Consider the following 22,313-nt stretch of genomic DNA (forward strand, 5'->3'; position numbering starts at 1 on the left):
GCTTTCTGTGGAATTCTTACATCCTACAGAGGGGGATGAAAATCAATTAAAAACAAGAACGTGCATATCTCCATTTATTGCCGTTGTGATGAGAATGGATTGTCTTGTTCATTTTCTGTTCTGGGTCTGCAGGTAAATGGCAAAATCCTTTTTATTGAAAAGTCATTCCGTCTTCTACAAATGTTTATTGAGTCCATGCTATTTGCTAACCATGTGGGAGAAACAAGGATAAGTTAGGGGCTGGTCCTGCATTCACCGCGGGAGTTGCAGAAGGGAGAGTACGGATTTTCTATAGATGTGAGGGAAAGCACTTAGCTGCTTACACACAGAATGCTGGGCATTGTTTACTGTAGAAAACCATGGGGGATCTTACAAGGGCCTCTCATTGTCTGACTGAATTAACTCAGGGCTGAAAGGGGTGGGGGCACTGGAAATAGATGGGCGCTGGATTTGTTTTCTACCCATTGTTATTTATATAATATAAATTATGATATAACATATAATACTGGTATGTTATACTAATTATATGCTATGCATGCATATATAATAATCATAGTAATTATCATATTACAGTGGTCCTCCCCTTATTCACAAGGGATACATTCCAAGACCCCCAGTGGATGCCTGAAACTGCAGACAGTACTGAGCCCATCATCACTCTGGTTTCCCTTACATACACATTCCTGTGATGAAGTTTAATTTGTAAAGTACGCAAAGTAAGAGCTTTGCAACAGTAACTAATAATAACAGAGAACAATTACAAAAATAACATAGAAATGACTGGAACACAAACGCTGTGCTACCACGACAGCCGATCTGATGACTGAGCCGGCTGAAGTGGCTAATGAGGTGGCAGTGTGCACAGCAAGGACACACTGGACAGGGGTGGCTCTCGTCCCGGGCAGGACGGAGTGGGATGGTGCGAGATCTCATCAGGCTGCTCAGCATGGCACACAACTTAAAACTTATAAATTGTTTATTTCTGGAGTTTTCAATTTAACGTCTTCGAACTGTGGTTGACCTCAGGTAACTGAAACCGAGGAAGGTGAAACTGTGAATGGGGAGCAGTGTACCCTATTATTATACTACTGTAATTCTATAAAATAAAGGCAATGTTATGTGCTACATATTAATTATATATACATATATACATATAGTACTAATTATACATTATTCTAATCATATTATAGAGCATTCGTGTATCAGTGTATTGCATACTACATATCCAATATCTATGTATCTTACTCATTAAAATAGAAATGGTAAAGTTCTGCTTGGGTCAGAGACTAAATATGCATTAAATATATGCTTTATTCTCACTGTGCAAAGGACATAGAAATCTGCAAGACAATTGGGGGTGCTTTCCCTTTACACGAACCTCCTCTAGTTTCTCCTGCATCATTTCATCAAGTTTTAGCAAACACCTGCTATGTGCCAGGCTCTGCCTTGAGCCCTGGGGTGCAGAGCCAAATGAGGCCACGTGGAGCTCACATATGGGTCCGTTAGCAGCCACAGAAGGCCGTGGGGTCCCTTGTCCTGGAGGAAAGTACCACAGGTCTATGGTGGCACGAAAAGAAGCCAGAGACTCTGCCTGGGACGCTGGGAAGGCTTTGTAGACAAGATGCATCAGGGGGGAGTGGCTATGATCTGAAGAGGCAGATGGACGGGCACGACTGGTTGGGGAAAGCATGTGAGAAAACCAGCATTGATGCTAAATTAGCCTGACAGACTGAGGCGCTGACGGTGATAGTGGATATGCTTCTACTACTGGTATAAGAAAAGACCAAGGAAAACAGAAATTATAGCCATACTAGTAGTGATAGCAAATGTTTATTGCCATTCACTGCTCTAAACTCTTGGATGTGCTATGTTATATAATCCTAGAAGAGTCTTAGAATATATGTATTATTACAATCCACATATTAAAATGAGAGACTAGAGGAACTATGTTACTCAAGGTTGCTCCGCTGGTGAGTACAGAGGTCAAGGTCACCACATCTTACCCTATTGGCTTTGGACCAGGTACTTAACCTCTGTGAACCTCAGCTTCTTCCTCAGTAGGATAAGGTTAAAGACTCATTCTGACAGTGCCAGGGGACCAGGCTCACGGCGAGTGACAACCAGTGATGGCTCAAGTTCTGCGTGTTGTTATGAAGTGGCTATTGCAAAGTGGAGGGAAATCACATCAATGGGGTAGAGTGGGTCAGATCTGTGAGGGCTATGAGGGCCTTGCATGATAAAGTAAAGGGGATGCAATTCATTCTGAAAGCCCTGAGTACTGGGAGGCTTTGAAACAAGTAGTGGAGTGCTCGGTGTTGTGTTTGGGAAAAATCGCTCTGTCCACAGTGTGAGATGCACATGGCAATAGCCGGGCCAATTAGAAGAGTGTTGTCATAATTCAGGGGAGGAAGGATGACCACCCACATGAAAAAGGGGCAGTTCTAAGAGAGGTTGAGTGGAAATAACACACTTGCTGACCAATTGGATGTGGGGGTGAGGGCAGAAGAGGAATCCAGTATAACCCCAGATTCCTAGCTATGGCAATGGCTAAATGGTATGATTCCACCCGCTGAGGCAGGAAATGCTGTAAGAAGAGTGTTATGGGTTGACTCATGTCTCCCCAAAATTCGTGTGATGAAAACGAGGTCATTCAGGTGAGCTCCAATCCAATATGATGAGTGTCCCTTTAAGAAGAAGAGGCTCACAGAGCAAACACCATGTGAGGACATGAGGAGAAGATGGCCATCTACAGGCCAACGAGAGAGGCTGGGATTGGACCTTCTCCTCACGGTCGTTAGAAGTAACCAGCCCCGCCAACAACCTTGACTTCAGACTTCTAACCTCCAGAACTGTGAAACAATAATATCTGTTGTTGAATCCACCCAGTTTGTGGAACTTGGTTACAACAGTCTTAACAAACTAATACAAGCAGTAACTCATTTGGAGATGGCCCTGGTTCCGTTTTAGATCAGTTGAGTTTGATGTGTTAATTTTGAACAGCCAGGTAGAGAGTTAGGTGCTGAAATGGTGGTTCAATATGCAAGTCTGGGACTCGGTGAGGGGCTTGGGACCAGAGATGGAGATTAAGGTGGGCCAGTCATTTCTGACACTCCAGCATCTACAGCACAGTGCGACTAGTACATAATGGGAACTTGAAAATCAGGTGAGTAGGTAAATGTCATGTTTGCTTCAGGACAGAGGACAGGAGGAACTACACAGAAAGTGGAACTTGTCCCAATCTCCTCTCCCAGCACTAACAAGGTTAGCTCAAGCCCTGCTGAATTTGAGAGGATTGCTCTGTTAATTGCTGATATTTATATTCACTAGTGAGGATAGTCCCTCTTTGTTCTGTAGAGTCAGGGGATAAAAAACTTAAGCAATTATCAAGTGTATTCTTAGAACAGAGAACTATATGGCCTCTCTGGAGTCATGGGTTCACAGCCATGTTCTGAAATGTTGACCTCCAAGGGAGCGTGTCAGTACTGTGTCTATTTTAGGTTGCAACTGAAAAGTCTGCTTAGCTTAAATGTCAAAATAAGCTGACAACATGGCAAAATAGAAAATGGCAATGACTGGAAATCAGGAGACCTTGCTTTAAATCTCACATCTGCCTCTGAAGAACTGGGTCATCCTAACCTTCCTGAGTCCCCTTTCCTCACCCATAAACAATGATGCGAAAGGGTAATTGGATGATCTTCCAAGTCTGGCATTTCTGATTCTCTTAATGTTGCCTTTAATTGTAAATGTTGGAAGAATTAAATTTCTACAAATGGACCTGCCAACCTAATCTAGTCCACCAATATGAAGAAGACATGTAAACAAAGTGATAGGCAGAAGTAAATATCACAGATGACTTTGGTAGAGTAAGTTCCCTCCATATTAGGAGGCATAAATTATTATTTATATGGCAGGTGGCACTCCAGAGAGATAGTACTTCGTTTCAGAGCATCTTTACCAGAAATGTAGGGGTTCAGGGAAGGTTTCTGAATGCACATGCTCACAATACTCTGTCTGATGACTTAAATTTCTGACCATACTGAAAAAGGACATGGAAATATCACCCATTTCTAAATGTACTTGTGATTTCTTCTGGATCATTTAATATTTAAGCCTCATCCATTGGCCTTTTCTTTATATGCCTGGATATCGCAGCGCTGTGTATAATACAAATAAGCCACTAAAGGGACAGATGATTAAGATTTATTGAGTACGTATTAAGTGTCCTGTTTTGTACCAGGTGCTCAAGCTATGTCATTTAACACCCTCCTAGCGGATGCTGTTGGCCACATCATGTTGTCTCTGCACTCAGCTCAACCAAAGGGGGCTTGCTTAGGGCTTCTGTCTGGCTGTCCAAGAGAACAGGCCAGACCTGTGCGAGACTTACTGCTACAGAACAACCCTCAGCCGGTATCAGATGGAAATTTGGGAGATAAATATTCTAGCTTCCTCACCACTTGGTTGGGATCATATATCTGCTATATGTTCTACACTTGCTCACAGAGTTCTTCAGAGGGCTTGCCTTCTAGTTGCCCATGGTGGATATAGGCTTGATAACATACCCTTTATTGGCTGCCTTCTATTTCTCTCTTGACATCCTGGTATTTACTGGAGTTATTCTCCTGATAAAGTACTAACACGGGCATCTTTGCCTCAGGGTCTGTTTCTGGGTGATCCAAACTACAATAAGACATCCTCCAAGATCCCTGTGGAGTAGGTCCCATTATTGCTAGCTTGTAGAGAGGAATCTGAGGCTCACTATGGTTAAATAAAAGTTGTTAAGTCTTGGTGCTGGGGTTTTGCTGACTCACACCAACATTCCTGTACATTGGTGCTTCTCGGTCAAGGGAGTCTGTGTCCCCCAGGGGACATTTAAAATGTCTACATACAGTTTTGGTTGTCACAACAGGGAGTGGTTCTGGCTCCTAGTAGATGTAGACCAGGGAGGCTGCTAAACATCCTATAATGCACAGTTCAGCTCCCTACAATCAAGACTAATTCAACCTAAAAATGGTCAATAGTGGCAAGGGTGAGAAATCCTGCTCTATACCCAGCAAGGCTGGTTGCTGGGTGGTAGCTCTCTGTGTGACTTGTCTGTTGTATTTCATTTCTAGGGCCAAGCTGTGGCTCAGCTGTGTTCCACCATCCCCAATGTCACTGTCTTTGGAACAGCTTCTACTTTCAAGCATGAAGCTATCAAAGACTCCGTGACCCACCTCTTTGACCGAAATGCAGACTATGTGCAAGAAGTGAAAAGGTAAGTGTTTGCTCAAAAGAGCACCAGGCCGGCCCTTGCTCTTCTCTCTCTGAAAGAAGAGTTGCATTCATTTGGATGGGGGACTAATACTAATAACAGTAACAACAGTAAATATATATTGGGGTTAATATGATTAGCTCTGTGCTCAATACTTCATCTGTATTCGCTCATTTAATCCTCTAAAAAACTCCATTATTATCCTCCTTTTGCAGAGGATAAAACCCAGGAATAGAGCAGTTAAGTAACATGCAAGGCTGATTTGTAGCTTTCAAAGCTGTTATACTGGCTGCCATAACACTGCCTTCGCACAGAGGAGGTTATTTCTCATTCATTCACCCAACAGCCTAAGGAAATGTGGACTCCAATGAGGGGAGGAGTGAGAGCCAACGAAGGACTGCAGTGGTGACATGATAAGATGTGGGTCTGAACAGTCACTGGTGGTGTGCAGAGAAGGGATGGGAGAGGGGAGGCTGGAGGCAGAGAGATCAGTCTGCTGGCTGTTGCAGTCACTCAGGGGGATGCTGGCTTCTAACCTGATCCATTGCCACCTGTGATCCTGGAGCTGTTGATCACAGCTATGTGCATGCCAACACAGAGAATCAGGGGGCAACCCAGCTGCCACTGTGTTCTCAGATGATTTGTGCATCTCCCCACTCCTGCTGCTCAGAGTTCATGGCTGGTTCTCAGGTTCTGTTCCACTCACAGCTCCTGAGGGGATTCAGGGATGTCCCAGAGCCAGTGTTTCTGTATTTTCATTTATCAGCACTAAATTGTGAGATAAAAGGAATTAAGTTGTCCAGCAAGCATCATAATAATAGCATCACGATTTTCTGCAGTCACCCCTTAATGTGGAAAATTGAAGCACTAGAGGGATGGGAGAGCTGGTTATGTGAGGTGATAGATTTAGACCAGATTAAGTGAAAACTTCTTAGAAAGGAGAGTCTTCTGATAGTCTAAATTTTCAGCTGTGTTTTTAGATTTTGAACCAAGAGATTTGCATATCATTTCAGATTGTCCCAATTTTTCCAGTAGGGCATGAAAAGAGAGCTTTACAGCTGGTTATCAGAAGTTTGCCACCTGGTTCTCAGACATCTAGAGATTGCAGGCATGTTTCAAAGACTTCCAGGATTTATCTTTGCCTGTTCTCATAACCCTTAGGTGGTTCTTCCTTCTTTTAATTAGCATCTATCAAGCTGTGGTCTGGAAAATGAACTGCCATTGTCCCTTCAGCAATCTTTTCTTTCACCCCCTTAATGATATTTTCGTGTGCACCCATCCCTTCCTTTACTCCTGTTCCAGCCCGTTTAATAGTTAGTGAATGTCTGGGGGGGGGGGGGGTGGGAGATACAGCCAGACCACCTTGAGAGTCGTCATCTGCATGGAGTTTGAGTGTAGTTGGGAAAGACAGGACAACATTTTTTTTTAATTCATGGATTTACAATTTCCATATCTGCCCCGGTATAGAAACGCAAGGTGCTAGTAAACACATGCAGATGGGAGATCAGATACATTGTCCATCAGAGAGTAAGATTTGGGTTGGAACTGAAGGATGAGAATTTGGCCAAAGGAAGAGCATTTCTGACCAGGGAGAGTGGCATGTGCTAGCTCCCAGCATCAGGAAGGGCTTGGTAAATTTGAGAATCTGAAAGGAGACCCATGCAGCTGGAGGTGGTAGGATGTGGAAAGTAGTGAAAGAAGAGGCTCTTCTGAAGATATGATGGACAGTCTACAATCAGGGAGTTCCTGTCATCTGCATTTCCTGTGTGGTTACTCATCCCCTTGCCTCTCTCTGTCTTTGACCTGCTGCCATCAGCCCCTAAATCAATTAATTCTACTGACGTCAGAAGAGCAGAAGGCAACAGCCTCTAAGACCCACCTCACCGCCACCGTCTTTCAAGTGTGACTTCCACCAGTTCCTTATGTTTTTTAGTAGAGACACTGGAATTAGACTAAGAATGTCTGGGAAGCTTCAAATAGGTTTATGCCCTCTATTCCACTAACTCTACCCTCAGGAAATAATCCAGAAGAAGAAGAAGAAAGCAACAGGCCCGCAGTTGCCTCCTGCAGGGAAAGCACCGCTTCTGATTCATTGTAGGTGTGCAGCATATGTCAGCTGGGTGAATTATGGCATCGTCCACACTAGTGCAAACGCAGAAGCAGCCTCCATTATCAACAGAAGGAAAACAGTTCAGCAGATTACGCTACACCCACACACTTGAGTATTATGCAGCCCCTAAAGAAAAGATAATTATGAAGACTCTGTCACAGAATGGAAAAAAAAATACCCTTGGTAGCATATTGAGTGAAAAAAGCAGAGTGCCAAATTTCATCTACACTGTGATCACAGCTTTGTATAAATTCTTGACTCATAAGGACATGAAATGAAAGGAAAGGGGAAAAATTCAACTGCTCACATGCAATGGGAGGGGAATGCAGAATGATTTCATTTTATTTTTTGATCACGGATATTGTTTGCTACATAATTATGTGTCTGATAAACTAGAAAAATAATAACATAAAATTCTTTGAGACGAGAACTCTTTTATAAACCAGTCAATTGGTAAGCTTCTTTTGAACACATTCTCAGCCTTGAGCCAGGCATTGTAGAGGGAATAGGGGAAAATATTTATAATACAGACCTACCCTTCACATCATTTTCTCCTTCTCGGTTTGGGAGAAGAGAGATGATTCTGCTTGAAACTAAGTACAAGAGTTAGAAGCCTTGCATTGTTTGCATCGGACTGTAAGGGCCATAAAGATAAAGAGGAGAGAAAAACCAGATGGAGTGCCAGGGCAGACAGCCCCCAAGGGGGCGCGTGAAGGATGGGAACAATTTCAGTAGGTAGAGGGTGGGGGGGAGGGAGTCCCAGGCAAGGCAAGTGAGCCCAGGGCGAGGTGGGTAATAGCACCAGGTGGAGTTGGTCCCCTCTCACGCTACTGAGCACTGCAGTTAGACCACTTTATGTGTGTGTCAGGCAATCCTGCACGGCGAAAATCCCTCCTTTACACATCATGAAACCGAGACACAGTGGAAATTAATGAGAGTCTAATCACCTGGACAGAAGAGAGAGTGGTCAAGAACGGACTCCTAGAGGGGGTATTGCTAAGTACATTCGTAGTACTCCAATTGGGAGCCATTCGTAGTGAACACTTACTAAGAAGCATAAGGTGGGCACCCTGTGCAGAGCCCATTGTGCACTGGGTGCTGTGCTCAGCCCTCTCAGCACCGGACACTGTGTTAATTGTCTGTGAGAGGCCTACTGTGTGCTAGGCGCTGTGGTGGGCACTCTGCAATAGCCCCGCGCCTCCGTCACGAGCATGGAGGCAATGGCTAAAGCTCTGGCACCGGTGCGCTCTCAGAGGAAAGGGACTCAGAGAAACAACTGAGAGGGGAGCCACGGGTCCAACTAGAAATGACAGCTCAATAGAGCAGAGTTAATTTCTTGACAAAGTAGAAGGGTTTCTCCCCCAGCAATGGCTCTATGGGACCTGCCACCATTCAAGAGAAATTCTTCAGTGGTCCACGTGGGTGGGAAGCAGAGGTGACACTCCCAATAAAGGGGTGAGAAGTTGGGGACCAAGGAAGGACAGACACAAAAATCTTGGATCAGCAATCCAAAATATCTTGCTGTTGAATCTGGCCCAGAGAACCCCTGAACAGGGGCTACTTGTGTTTCTAATCTGGAGAGATTCGTGACCGCAGGAGAAAGCAGACAGAGCAGCCATGGCGGGCAGTCGGCTTTTCAACCTCCCCGTGTTTATGTCCTTACGATTCTGTATGCGCAGGCAAGGCGAACTCCCCCAGAAACTGGGGGCCTAAGAAATGAGGCCGGCCTTGTGCCTCCGAGAAGCTGTGCTTCTCACAATTATTCCATCAAATTATTCCATTAAAAGGAGCTGCTAGGGTACTTTTCAATGACTGAGGGAGGACCCACCCCCAGGCCACTGTGTGGCCCGCAGCATTTTAAACAGACCCTGCCGGGTCCAGTTCGGTTGATGGATTGGGTTTGTAATGACTGAATTGGGCTTACAATGAGGGGTGGAGCTCTTTTCAGTTTTGAAATTCTCACCTGAAGAAACAGTGCTAACCTTAAAAGGAGCCATGTCTGCTTAAAGGTTTGACAGAAGTGGCTGAAGCATCTTCTCCCTTGGGGCCCAGGGACCGACTTCTGCCTCTACCCGGCTTATCTTCCTCCGAATTTGTCTCACCCCCACCACACCAGTGACCTTCAGAAGGATGCAATGACAGCAGGGAGTGATGAATTTGGGGCATATTTGACCCTGTGCATGCACAAACCCTGTTTTACCCAATTCGACTACAGAAATGCCGGAAGAGGCGTGGGGAGGAGCAGGTGGCCTGAACACACAGGAGACCTGCAGCGGCTCCTTCCAGCAGAAGCCCAGGAACAGCCCCTCACTTTGCTCAGTCTCTGCTGGGAGACCGTGTGGCCTAGAAGTGCCACTGGTGGTCACCCCGGGGCTGGCCACAGCTCACACTACAAAACCCTACCTCGCCTATGGGCCTTCCCCTGGTATCTAGATGCAAAGGGTCAAACCAGTGTCCTACCACTGCCTGCACTGGCCCTGGGGTAAGTCACCTGACCCCACTGAGTCTCCATTTCCTTATCCATCAAATGGAGATGACGGCCCCCGCGTCACAGGGCTGCACCGTGTGTCAGAGACGAGATGTAGGAAGTGCTCAGCACTGTGCCTGGCACATAGTGGGTACTCTTGAACATGGGGCATGCTCTCATAAGAGGGTCAAGGGCATCGAGCCTCTGTTCTAATGGTTTCTTGGCTGATAGCTCTACCCAGCCTGAAGAACACTTGGGCAGATGATTGGGTTGTTGAGGTTTTGCACAAACTTTTTTCATGGTCTTTTACCAAACCAAAAGAACTCTCTTTTAGTTAGACTACTCTGAAAAATGGCACTAAAAGCTACCATGGACACAGAGCTATCACGCCCTGTGCTCCCTCCATATGCATCGACTCTTTCAAGCTTCACAAAGGAGCCAGGGGCAGGTGTTATCACCATCTTCTGCTACAGTTGGGGAAATGGAGGTGCCGAGATACTAAGTAACTCATCTGAGGTCACACAGCAAGTAAGGGGCAGAACTAAATGCTTAACACTGAGATGAAATCCATATTCCTAAACCCAGTCCTGTGCTGCTGTTACCCCACCCCCACTGCTGCTCACTACCCCCTATTAGTCGTTGGCTGTGGCAGCCAGTCTTGGGACCTTCTGGAAGGAGAACAGTGGCCAGGGCCACTCATTACCATGGCTGGTTGGTCTCCCAAAGCCTCCTTGGGTCTACCCTGTGCTGACTGCCTGAAGTCAGGCTGTTGTGCAGGTCCCTTAAAGGCCTTCCCGTGATCACCTGACCAATTCCTGCTTATCCATCAGTCCTCAACAGAGAACTGTCTTCCACAGCCCCCTGCATTGCTCTGTTGGAGCTGTGATTACTCTGTGTTTGGGCTGTCCATTTGTAATCTAACTCCTAGTAACCCATAAGCTCCTAGATAGTAGGGATAAACTTGACCCTTCGTCTGTGTATTCCTAGCTTAGCACGCACAGCCTGGCATGAAGTAAGCACTCAGGGAATGGTTGTTGTCCAGTGGTTGGAGATTTAGGGCGAGTGTGTCGGACTCTGACCTTGGGTGTCTGCCATAATCTGGGATGAAAAAAGCAGCTTGAAAATAGAAACCTCTCAGCCTACCTGTGTGGAAAAGCATAGCTTACCTCTGGACATATGTATATTTATTTTAAAACACAAACTTTTAAGCCTGAATTCTTCAAAGACTAAGTTAAATTGACTGTGTCCCCAGAGATGCTTTGCTAAAGCAGTGCTTCCATAATTATACTCGGCGAACATTTATTAAGCCTTAAATTCAGCGTGGTGAAAAGGCCATCAGCTTTGCCCTTAAACCAGACTGACATTTGAATTCCAGCTGTGCTGCTGACATCAGCTGGGCGAGGCGCTGCCTCTGGGAGCCTTGATCTCTTCATCACAACAGTGGAGTTAAAATGCCTGCCTCAGAGACTGGTTGTGAAGATTCTCTGTGAAATGCCTGGGTACAGAACTCAGAAAATGTGTGTCCTTTGAAAGAAGCACAAGTAGAGGGATATAGAATACCAGTCTACAATGCTTTCTTCATTCCTTTCATTTATCTGTTTACTTTTCCATTTAATCATTCATTCATACAATTGATCGGTATTTCCTGAGAACCAATGCTTTGTTCAACATGTTGAGAAAGACTGAGGACACAACAATCAGCAGCACAAACATGGTCTGTGTGTCATGGGGCTTTTATATTGATGAACGAGATAGTCAGTGAATAGGAAAACAAAAAAGTAATTACAGCCTATGATAGATATTAAAAAGTATCCCTAGTGTGGACACTAATGCATGTAGAGAGCTGAAATAGAGGTCATTTTGGGGGGTGGGAGCTGTCAGTTCAGGTGGGGTGATTAGTTACAGCTTCTCTGGGGAGGTCACATGTGAATGAAGTCTGTAGGATGAGAAGGAGCCAGTTCTAAGGAGAGCTGGGGAAAGGGTGCTGAGGCAAAGATTGCAGCACATGCAAAGGCCCTGAGGGAGGCGTTTTAGGGATAGCCAGCGGTTAGGAGGTTTTGAAAAATTAGTGGGAGGTAAGGATGGGGAAGTGGGCAGGGGCTTATGGTCACCCCTGACTATGGGTCTGAACTCTATGTCTGTAGAACCGGAGTCCAGAGGATAGAGCCATAGGCCCAGGTGGGGCAGCTAATCCAAGGAGGTTTGATCGGCAGGCTGTAGGAGAAAATGTGGACCTACAAGTAAAGCATAGACGTGAGAAGCATCAGGCAAGACGTGAGGACTCAGGGCTGGGTAGGTCCACCAGGCGTGCCCTGGAAGGTGTGCACAGCCTAAACTGTGGGATGCTGCTCCTGAGCACAACCATTCTGCAGGCAGACAGACAGGTCATGGTAAAATGGAGTTCCCAGGGAGTTCCCAGGAGGGCCAGCCAGTAGAAGCAGAGCAGTGTTCCACTTCCAGAGGAATGAGCAAACGTGGCCAAAAAATGGACCTGGAAGAAGTGAGGAAGACAGGAGCATAGTTACTCACGCCATGATGTCAGGTGGAGAGCTAATCACCAGGTGTGAGGCACTGGCTCAGAACCCACCAACAGTCTGTGTTCCAATGCCCTCCCGTCTGTCCAGCTGCACCTTACAGCAAGCTCCCTCTCCTTTTCTCTACTGCAGCCCTCACGACTCGCTGCTTTCCAGACCTCCTGCTCACCAGGCTCCTCCCACTGTGCGGTTTTTGCAAACAGAACACTATCCTGCCTGGAACACTTCTGCTTGGAACACTATTCCCAGCACTATTTACCCAGCTAACCTCTTCACCCTCCACTCATCATTTCCCTAGGGATCTCTTCTCTGGCAGTCCTGGTTGAGCCAACCCTCAATTTAAATGGTCTCGTAATACCTTTGTGACACTAGACCAATTCAGTTTCAATTTAACTTTTATTTGTGTAATCATTGGTTAATGTCTGCCTAGTATAAGCTCCAAAAGGAGAGAAATCGAATCTGTCTGGGCTCACCACTACACCCGCCAGTGCCTAGTGTAGTGTCAGTGCTAAATATTTAACGAACATACTAATTACTAGTTTAAAAATTGTTGGCTTGGCTCTTGGGTAACTGGCATAGACCAGAGGTTCTCAAAGTGTGGTGGAAGAATCAGTACTATCAGCATCTCCTGGGAACTTGTTAGAAACACAAATTCCTGGGCCCCACTCCAGACCAACTGAAGCTAGAAGAGAGGGGGAGGGTGGGCAAGTTACAGTCTCTGGGAGATTGCTTCGCACACTTAGGTTTGCCATCCAGTGGCTTAATTCCCTAGTTCTGACTTACAGGTTGGACTTGAAAGGACACACCTGTACAGATAAGAGTGCTAGTAGATGGAAGCAAAACTGACCATATCGGACGAGCCTTTGCAGTGGATTTTAGACTTGACTTGAGGGTTTTGAAGGGTATATTTACATCGAGACTCAGCTGTCCGACTAGTGTGTGAACATGGGAGATGCACATGAAACTTCCCACGTAGCGACATCACGGACACAGCTGTTGACGTGTGCTGCAGTACCTACATTTTGCTGGGGGGTGAAGGTGTGGACAGAAAAACTGATCTATGTGCTGAAACAAGATAATCCTGCAAACTCAAAAAGCTGAGGAAATGAATTCTTTTCTGAACCAGGCGCAGCCACATTTGGTAACTCTGTGGGCATAAGTGTCTTCCCTGCAATCTTCAGAGCTCCCTCCTGCATAGTATCATCTAGCAGTGGAAGACCCAGTAGATGTTTTTTAAATGCATGAGTGAATGACTGAATCAGTGACTATATAAATAAGGGAATGGAAGAAGTAATCTTCCTAATAGGGTACTGTCTAATGGAGTACAAACATGATTGTCTTCAGTGTGGAACCTTCCATTGCTGTAGGAAGATTCTCTCTGTTTAATCCCCTTCCTCTAAGACTATGTTTTAGATTGAACCTGGAGAGTGGACAAATAGAAGTTTGCAAATTAAATTAATGTGATTTTTATAGCTTCACTGAAGAGGTGGGTGGAGAGGAAAGAAAGCCAATCCCTCTGAGACCAGAAGCCCCATGAAGACAGGGGGAAGTCACCACTCTATCTTCAGCACTTTGGACAGTGCCTGGCACGTAATTCAAGCTCCACAAATGTGAACTGTTGACCGACTGACTTATGGGGTGATTGCTATGTGGCTGGCGATGGGCCAAGCATTTCATTCGTCACCACATTCCATGTTTAGCACAAAGAAACATGCTAGCTCCACTTTACAAAGGAGAAAGCTCAGGAGCAGAAAAGCTGAGTGAGGCAGCTAGCTACAAACTCAGATGATCTGCCTGTGGTGTTCACACTCATTGTCCTAGCCCAAACTGGTTCCTGATATCAGCCCCCAGCCAGATTCTTCGCTGCCTCCAGCTTTCTAAAATTCTTAGGGTTGGACCCATGAGGACAAATCCACCTCCTGGGCTTCTGCCCTATTTATTGCTACTCGCAAGAGCTCTCACTCTTCCTGACTCCAGGAGTAAATGGCCTGACACAGGAAGGGACAGGGATTGACAGTTTGGTCCCTGGCAGGTCACAGTATTGTCCTTTGTCTTCTCACCATTTAGAATCTCTGCTGAAGGAGTGGACATTGTTTTGGATTGCCTCTGTGGGGACAACACTGGGAAAGGTCTCAGCCTCCTCAAACCACTGGGAACCTACATTTTGTACGGTGAGTGCTCAACAGGAGCAGGGTGTGGTCAGTGACGGGGAGCACTGCACCTGCGCTTCAGACAGAGGCCCTGAAGAACGAAATCTGTTGCCATACTAGGGCAATGAGGTTGCACTGTTTGCTTTTCCTAATGTTTTCTAAAATGTTGCTGTTGCCATTAGTTGTTTTCAATGATAAAAGTAACATGTGCTTACTGCCCGGGTACTCCCATGAGTACTTCTTATTCCAAGAGGGATCAAGCCCCATCCAGCCAGTGTAGTCACTGAGATGGGACTTGACTCAGAAAGTGGCACAGGTGGGAAAGGAGGGAATGAAGACCCACAGTAGGATGGGGAGCAGTGGCTGGAATATAGGGGGGTGGTGTTAAGGAGGTTCTTCAGTTTTGGAGGTAAAATTACAAAGAGCAGACTCTCCTTCCTCTGAATTATCCCCATATGTCCCAATCAAGACAGAGCCCTGGTAGACGGAGCACAGACCTGCTTCTGTGTCTTGGGTTTCAGAGGATGTACAAAAGACATCTGGGAGCAGATTTTCTCGAGCAGAATGAGACCCCAGACCCCCCCCCATCTTCTTTCATGAGCATGCAAAGTAACTTAAACATTAGTCTCCACAAAGTCAAAAAGTCATATCTGAAGCCAGATATCACACTCCAAAGCTGAATGATATTGGGTTGTTCAATATGTGAGAATTTTGGTACCTCTGTACCCTGTATGTACAATAGAAAATTGAGCGTTAGCTCTGTGTGACTCAGGAAAAAAATACTTATTTTCTTGCTATTAGCTGAGAAGCTTATAAATCAGTATTTCAGAGGCACAAATATTCAAGCATCTCTTTGTTATCATCAGATCATTATGAAAGAAAGAGAGGGAATAAGCATTCCATTGCTGGAGCATTTTGGTTTTTTCAGTAGCAGCCACATATCTGAAAGTCTATGGAGGTGGCCACGTAATCTTTAATTATTACTATTGATGAGAGAGGCTCTGAGCATCAATGCGCAAAGTGGGGGTATTGAACGTGACTAACATGTGAGGCAAGAGCAGGTGGGTAATTTATTCATTTACTTGTTTACTGATTCTATTTTTGCCCCAGTTGTATGTCATGTTGGTGGGATACAACTTGAACATATCACAAGTGTCTAATTCATTATGTTGATTACTTGGTTACTAAGTAGTTGAAGCCTAGTACCATGATGCTTGGTGGGAGTCACCACATAATATTAGAAGCAGTGATTAACTGGCTGCTAGTTTACTCAGGCAAAAAAATTAAGTTTAAAAATACATGTTGTGTTTTCATTAAATAACAGTTCCCTGAGAAGGACTTACTCCCAGTTCTATGGGGACAAGGAAGGAAACTCCTTGAAAAGGCCCCAGCACAGTACCTGAACTGTTAAGAGCTCTCATTCACCCCCTATGGGAAGCCCACAGAGGAGTCTTTTCTCCCTGTAAGAGCATCTTAGGGAATCTCCCCCGATTTTACTGCCCATCTTCCTTCTAATAGTGCTTATTCCAATTAGCAAAGCTCCATTTCTCATACTGTTTCTCTCCAGTGGTTTTTACCTTTCTGCCCACACCTCTTTGGAGCTAAGGCAATGGCCACACCATTTCCATGGCTTCTGAACCTGTTTCACTCTCGTCCGCTCCTCTGTGTGCCATTTTTCCATCCACCTAAATTCTAGCTCTGCCTAATCTCTTCTTAATCACTTACATGCCCCATCCAGGTCAAAGCCCTAAGCCCCTCACTTGCCAAGGGACCAAATTCAAGCCATAAAGGAGGCTCACACAGGAGTTCATTTCTCAGTCTCGAAGAATGGAACTGACAGGACATTTCAGCACTCATCATTTTATCAGAATGTTGGCTTAAATCACATTTTTGCCACATGCCCAATTTTACAAAGTAATGAAATGGTCACCTTGAGAAATGCTACTTCTTCCTTGATCCAGTGTAACTTAGTTAAAATTAAGTCAACTTGACACCACCCACCCCTTCCATTATCTTCATCGTCCCTGAGCCAAGCTCTTGACAGCTGTGGACCTAACAACGGCCATTCTTTTATGCATAACAAGAGATGCTGATTTTCATTAGCAGTCACTTGATGTGGGGATCTTCCATTTGTAGGTTCATCCAACATGGTGACTGGAGAGACCAAGAGCTTCTTTAGCTTTGCGAAATCTGTAAGTATCCATGTACGTGGAATGGGCCATGGCGGTGGGGCAATTGGCATGTTGAGAGCTCTTCTATCTCTGGACATTGACCTAATAACCTAAGCCTTGTTTGTCCTCCCTCCACATACCACCTGTGGTGACGCCTGCATTCCCACCTTGCTCACACACGTGGGCAGGACTGTGACTTGGGCTGCTTTTGTCTAATGAGGCAGAGGAGGGGGAGTGTCTGTGAAACTCCAGAAAGCTTCATTTTGATTTCAACAAAGATTGCTTACGTGCTGATGTTTTTAATCATTGGTCGAAAAGAAACTGAGCATTAGTGCATTTTATTTGATCCACAGAGAGCAAATAAACTCTCTGACCAGGTTTCCGAGATTTCTCTGAATCCTCATTACACGGAATTGGAAATACGAATGGAATCCTTTTGAGCAAGCTCCTGGGGTGATTTTGAGACCCAGGCAAGTTTTATGAACCATTTTCTTAGGTAATCATGCTCTGAATACAGTGGTCACTTTGTCTGCAATGGAAAAGCCACATCCCTGGACATTCACCCCATTATGAACCTACTTGGACCTACATTGCCCCCTAGAGCTACATTTGCTGGAATTAAGGAATTTGGGCTTGAACTTTGATTGTACTGCCTTTCCCCCAACAACAGGGAATTGCTACTTCTCATAAGAGCTTGCTCTTGCCTTCTCTCCTCCCAGCCTCCCAGGCGGCCAGTGCAGCGCTGATGCTTCCCTCAGTCTGTAAGCATCTTTGAGCACCTGCTCTTTGTGGCTCTGAGCCAGGCACCAGCATCACAGTGAATTAGATAGGTGCATTTTAGTCCCTGGTGGAAAAAACAGCTGAAATAAGTAAACCATGTTAGTAACATGGTTATAAATGGTCATAAAAAATCTCTGAAGAAACTAAAAACAGTGCTGAAATAGAAAATAGCAGGTTGGGCTAGAGGCATTTTGAATCGGTGGTCAGGTAAAGCTATGGTAAGGGGTTTAGATTCATTCTAAGTGTGGTGACAGAGTGTTCTTATGCTCTTTAAGTGCCAACACGGGCTGCCAGAGGCTTCACCCCCAAACATTATCGGATTCTGGAATGATTAATACTTCCTGGCTTGTGAAATTAGAATTGAAGGGCCTCTGTTTGCATTTGAACTTTAAAGTTCAGGTCAAGAATCATCTCAACTACAGAATAAACAGGGAGCAGGAATTGAATCTAATGAAGGATGCTGTCTGGAGCGTGTCCCCTGAAGACAGGCTTTGTGTCACTCACAGCTGCTTTGTGGCTGTGGCTATAATTAACGTGATGCTGACAGCCTGCTCTGGGTAACTGAATTCGTCCCAAATTACATGCAATTGCAAGAAGTGTTTTCCCTTTCTTCCCCAGATGCACAATTACAAAACACAGTCTTAATGAAATGATTGCAGGGTGCCCAGGTTCAGTGAAGGCGCACACAAAAACACAGCCAGGATGGAGGTTGCGATGTTCCTGCCCAAACCAAGGGGGCCGATTACCGGAACACTTTATGGTTGGAGGTCAAGAATAACAGCTGTTCCCTTTCAGAGGCCTGGCCCAGTATCAGTCGGTCAGTTAGAAGCAAATTGGAGATAGGGCATGCCAAGCAGTGGAATACTGCCTTTGTTCTGGAAGGTTCTAGAAAATAATTTTCTTCTTTACATTTAAGAAAAGCTTAGAAATTAAAGCATGTTTGTAATCACAGAGGAATTTCTCACTCAGCTATCTTAATTATGTTCCACCTAAAAACTCCCACAGAGCTCGTACACTCTTTGTCAAGCATGCCATTCACTTTCAGACCATAGCGATGATGCTAGTAATAGGTGAAGTTAGCGTTCAGAGAGCAGTCTGACTCCAAACTCAGGAGCACCTACTGACTAAATCAAAACCATCCCTTCCAACATTGGATGACACTAAAGCTCGTGTATATTTAAAGAGTACCTAGTATGAACCAAGTACTTTGCAGGTAGTAACACATTTACTCCTCAGGCTGACCCCATGAATATAGCAACAAAACTGCACACAGAGAGATTAAGTGTCTTGCTTAAGGTTGCACAGCTAGTAAGTGGCAGCACTGGGATTCAAACCAGGTATCTGGCTCTAGAACTCAACCACAACTGTGCAGCAACTGTAGATCCAGCAAGCATCTCGTGAATACGTATTGAGGCATTTCAGATACACTACAAATCAAGTTATTGGTGATTTCTTTTTGCTTTTTCCCGCAAGTAGCTCATGGCCAAATACACAGCTGTCCTGGAGCTGGCCCTCAGGCCCTCAGGGAATTACTTTGGTAAAGAATTTTACACGTGAATCTCGTCCCTATTTAAACCTGTCTTTCTCACACTTATTTTCCTAACAATATGATTTTCTTAATGTAAAAACAAATCAGATCTTTTACTTTTTTGAGACTTTGGAATATTGGAAAGAGGCAGGATGTAAATAAGCAGAGCAGTAACACAGATGTTGTAATGCTTGTAGGTGCCCATCGCAGTCCCCTTTGTCTTCAATAGTAAACTGATATTAACCACCGCACCTCTCAGAACCCTGCAGAAACTAAACTTGAGTTTCTAAATTCAAGCCGGAGCCAAAGGAAACAAACCAGAACAAAGCAGTTGGATAACCATTCCTGTAGTTTGTTAATGGATTATTTACTTGTTTTCCTGTCTGATTGGGAGGTGAGAGATTGGAAAAGAGGCAGTCGTATTTGCCAGTCATGTGTATCCCATGAAGGACTTGATTCCGGGGTTTCTCAGCTTCAGTGCTATTGACATTCAGGCTGAATTATTCTTTGTGGCAAGGCACTGTCCGGTGCACTGTAGGGTGTTTAGCAGCATCCCCGGCATCTACACACTGGAGGCCAGTAGACCCCCTCTTCAGTTATTGCAATTAAAATGTCCTTGAACATTACCAAATGTCCCCTCAGGGGCAAAACTGTCCCCAGTTGAGACCCACTGACAGTCCCCACACTATGGTTTCATCACTCCATCATGCTGTTCCTTCTTCCTGTAATACACTTTTTTACTCTTCCTTATCCGATGATTCCTAGTCCCCTCTCTAGCCCTGTTGTTATTTCCCCAAGAAAGCCACACCTCCAGTCAAGGTCATTACCTCCACCGTGTCCCTAACACACTTTATAAACTTCTATACCACCCCACTCTCTTCACCAACCCCATCACTACCGCTATGCACTAAGCCAAGTGCTTTACACAGCAAGTTGTATAGCCAGGGTGCAACTCCAGAGCTGAAGACTCTAACCATATGCCTTAACACTCCAACTACCTGTGGCCTCGTGGTTGTTTTATCAAGGGCTCTCTCCCCCACTTTGATCCTGAGCGCTTCTCATAAGCTTCACTGTCTGTAGTTTCCCATGCACTCACCAAACAGATGCTTGAAAACATGCACCAACCAAATCTACCTCTTGGCCAGCTAGAATCTGGCCCACCAACTGCAGCCCCTTTCTCTCCCCATAATGCAGAGAACACAGCATGGCACTGAGTGCTCGTAACCTGGCTCCTTCTCTCTTTCCAGTGGTGGCAGGTCGAGAAAGTGAACCCCATCAAGCTATATGAAGAAAATAAAGTCATCGCAGGGTTTTCCCTTTTAAATCTGCTCTTCAAACAGGGCCGTGCAGGCCTCATTCGGGGAATGGTGGACAAACTCATAGGGCTCTACAACCAGAAGAAGATCAAGCCCGTTGTGGACTCCCTATGGGCCTTGGAGGAGGTAAGAATGGTGTTTTTCCCCAGCAAATAATCTCTTTCTAGTCCAGGCAGATTTGGGTAGCCAAATACAAATTTTTACTAAATGATTTTTCTCCAGGTTTGTTTTAAATGGTTGTCCTAAAAGTCATTACCTCGTAGTATGGTGTTTTGGATGTAAGAAATACTTTAAGTTCCCTTGTGGTTCTTTTATTTTAGATTGAATTTCTTGGGGTGGCATTGGTTAATAAAATTATATCAGTTTCAGGTGTACAATTCTGTAACACATCATCTGTACACTGTATTGTGTGTTCACCACCCCAAGTCCAGTCTACTTCCATCACCATTTATCCCCCTTTACCTTTTCTACCTCCCCCCCGCCACCTCCTTTCCTTCTGGTAACCACCATACTGTTGTCTATGTCTATAAGATTTTCATTGTTTTGGGGTTTTTTTTGCTTAATTCCTTCACCTTTTTCACTGGACCACCCAGCCCCCTCCCCACTGACAGCTGTCAGTCTGTTCTCTGTATCTACAAGTCCGTTTCTATTTTGTTTTCTAGTATATTTTGTTCATTAGATCCCACATGTAAGTGAAATCATATGGTATTTGTCTTTCTATGACTGGCTTATTTCACTAAGCATGATACTCTCCAGGTCCACCCCTGCCGTTGCAAAAGGTAAGATTTCCTTCTTTTTTATAGCCAAGTAGTATTTCATTGTGGAAATGTCCCACAGCTTTTTTATTCACACATTTTCTGACGGGCACTTGAGCTGCTTCCAAATCTTGAATATTGTAAATAACACTGCGATGAACATAGGGGTGTATATATTCTTTTGAATCAGCATGTTGGTTTCTTCAGATAAATTCCCAGAATCACTAGGTCATAAGAAAGTTCCATTTTTAATTGTTCGAAGTAACTCCATACTGCTTCCCACAGTGGCTGCACCAGTCTGCATTCCCATGAACAATGCACGAGGGTTCTCTTTTCTCCACATCCTTGCTAGCACTTGTCATTTGTGGATTTATTGATGACAGCCATTCTGATAGGTGTGAGGTGATACCTATTGTGGTTTTAATTTGCATTGTCCTGATGATTAGTGATTTTGAGCACCCTTTCATATGTCTATCGGTCATCTGTATGTTCTCCTTGGAGAAGTATCTAATCAGGCTCTTTGCCCATTTTTTTTTAATTGGATTGCTTGTCTTTTGGTGTGGAGTTGCATAAGTTCTGTATAAATTTTGGAAATGAACCCCTTATCAGATGTATCATTGGCAAATATGTTCGCCCGTTCAGTGGGCTGTCTTTTCATATTCTTGATGGTTTCCTTTGCCTTGCAAAACTTTTTAGTTTGATGTAGTTTATTTTTTGGGGGGGTGGGAGGAGGTTGTTTCATTTGTTTATTTTTGTTAAAATTGCCCAAGGAGATATGTCAGAAAAAAAATACTGCTATGTGAAATGTCTGAGATTTTACTGCCTATGTTTTCTTCTAGGATTTTTAGGGTTTCAAGTCTAACATTTAAGTCCTTAATCCATTTTGAGTTTATTCTTGTGTGTGGTTAAGAAGGTGGTCTCATTTCATTTTTGCACATATTTGTCCAATTTTCCAAACACCACTTATTGAATGGGTTGTCTTTACCCTATTGTATGTTTTTGCCTCCACTGTCAAATATTAATTGACCATAAAATCATGGGTTTATATCTGGGCTTTATATATTCTGTTCCACTGATCTATATGTCTGTTTTTTATGCCAGTACCATGCTGTTTTGATTACTATGGCCTTGCAGTATAGTTTGATATCAGGTAGTGAAATTCTTCCAACTTTATTTTTCTTTCTCAAGATTACAGTGGCTATTCTGGGTCTTTTGTGGTTCTATATAAATTTTTGAGACCCTGGATAGTGT

At 44.6% G+C, this 22,313-nt stretch overlaps 1 protein-coding gene across 1 annotated transcript in view; it reads left to right on the plus strand.

Annotated features, from left to right (window-relative positions):
• Positions 1-22,313, plus strand: part of VAT1L (vesicle amine transport 1 like) — a 148,496-nt gene that overhangs the window by 56,339 nt on the left and 69,844 nt on the right. Inside the window, exons 4-7 of the mRNA XM_045191990.3 lie at positions 5,112-5,254; positions 14,430-14,533; positions 16,649-16,704; positions 20,239-20,433. Of these exons, the coding sequence (XP_045047925.2) occupies positions 5,112-5,254; positions 14,430-14,533; positions 16,649-16,704; positions 20,239-20,433 (498 nt within the window). The remainder of the gene's footprint in view (positions 1-5,111; positions 5,255-14,429; positions 14,534-16,648; positions 16,705-20,238; positions 20,434-22,313) is intronic.

The sequence above is a fragment of the Desmodus rotundus genome, chromosome 12, assembly GCF_022682495.2.
Source record: "Desmodus rotundus isolate HL8 chromosome 12, HLdesRot8A.1, whole genome shotgun sequence".
In the NCBI taxonomy this organism is placed as follows: domain Eukaryota; kingdom Metazoa; phylum Chordata; class Mammalia; order Chiroptera; family Phyllostomidae; genus Desmodus; species Desmodus rotundus.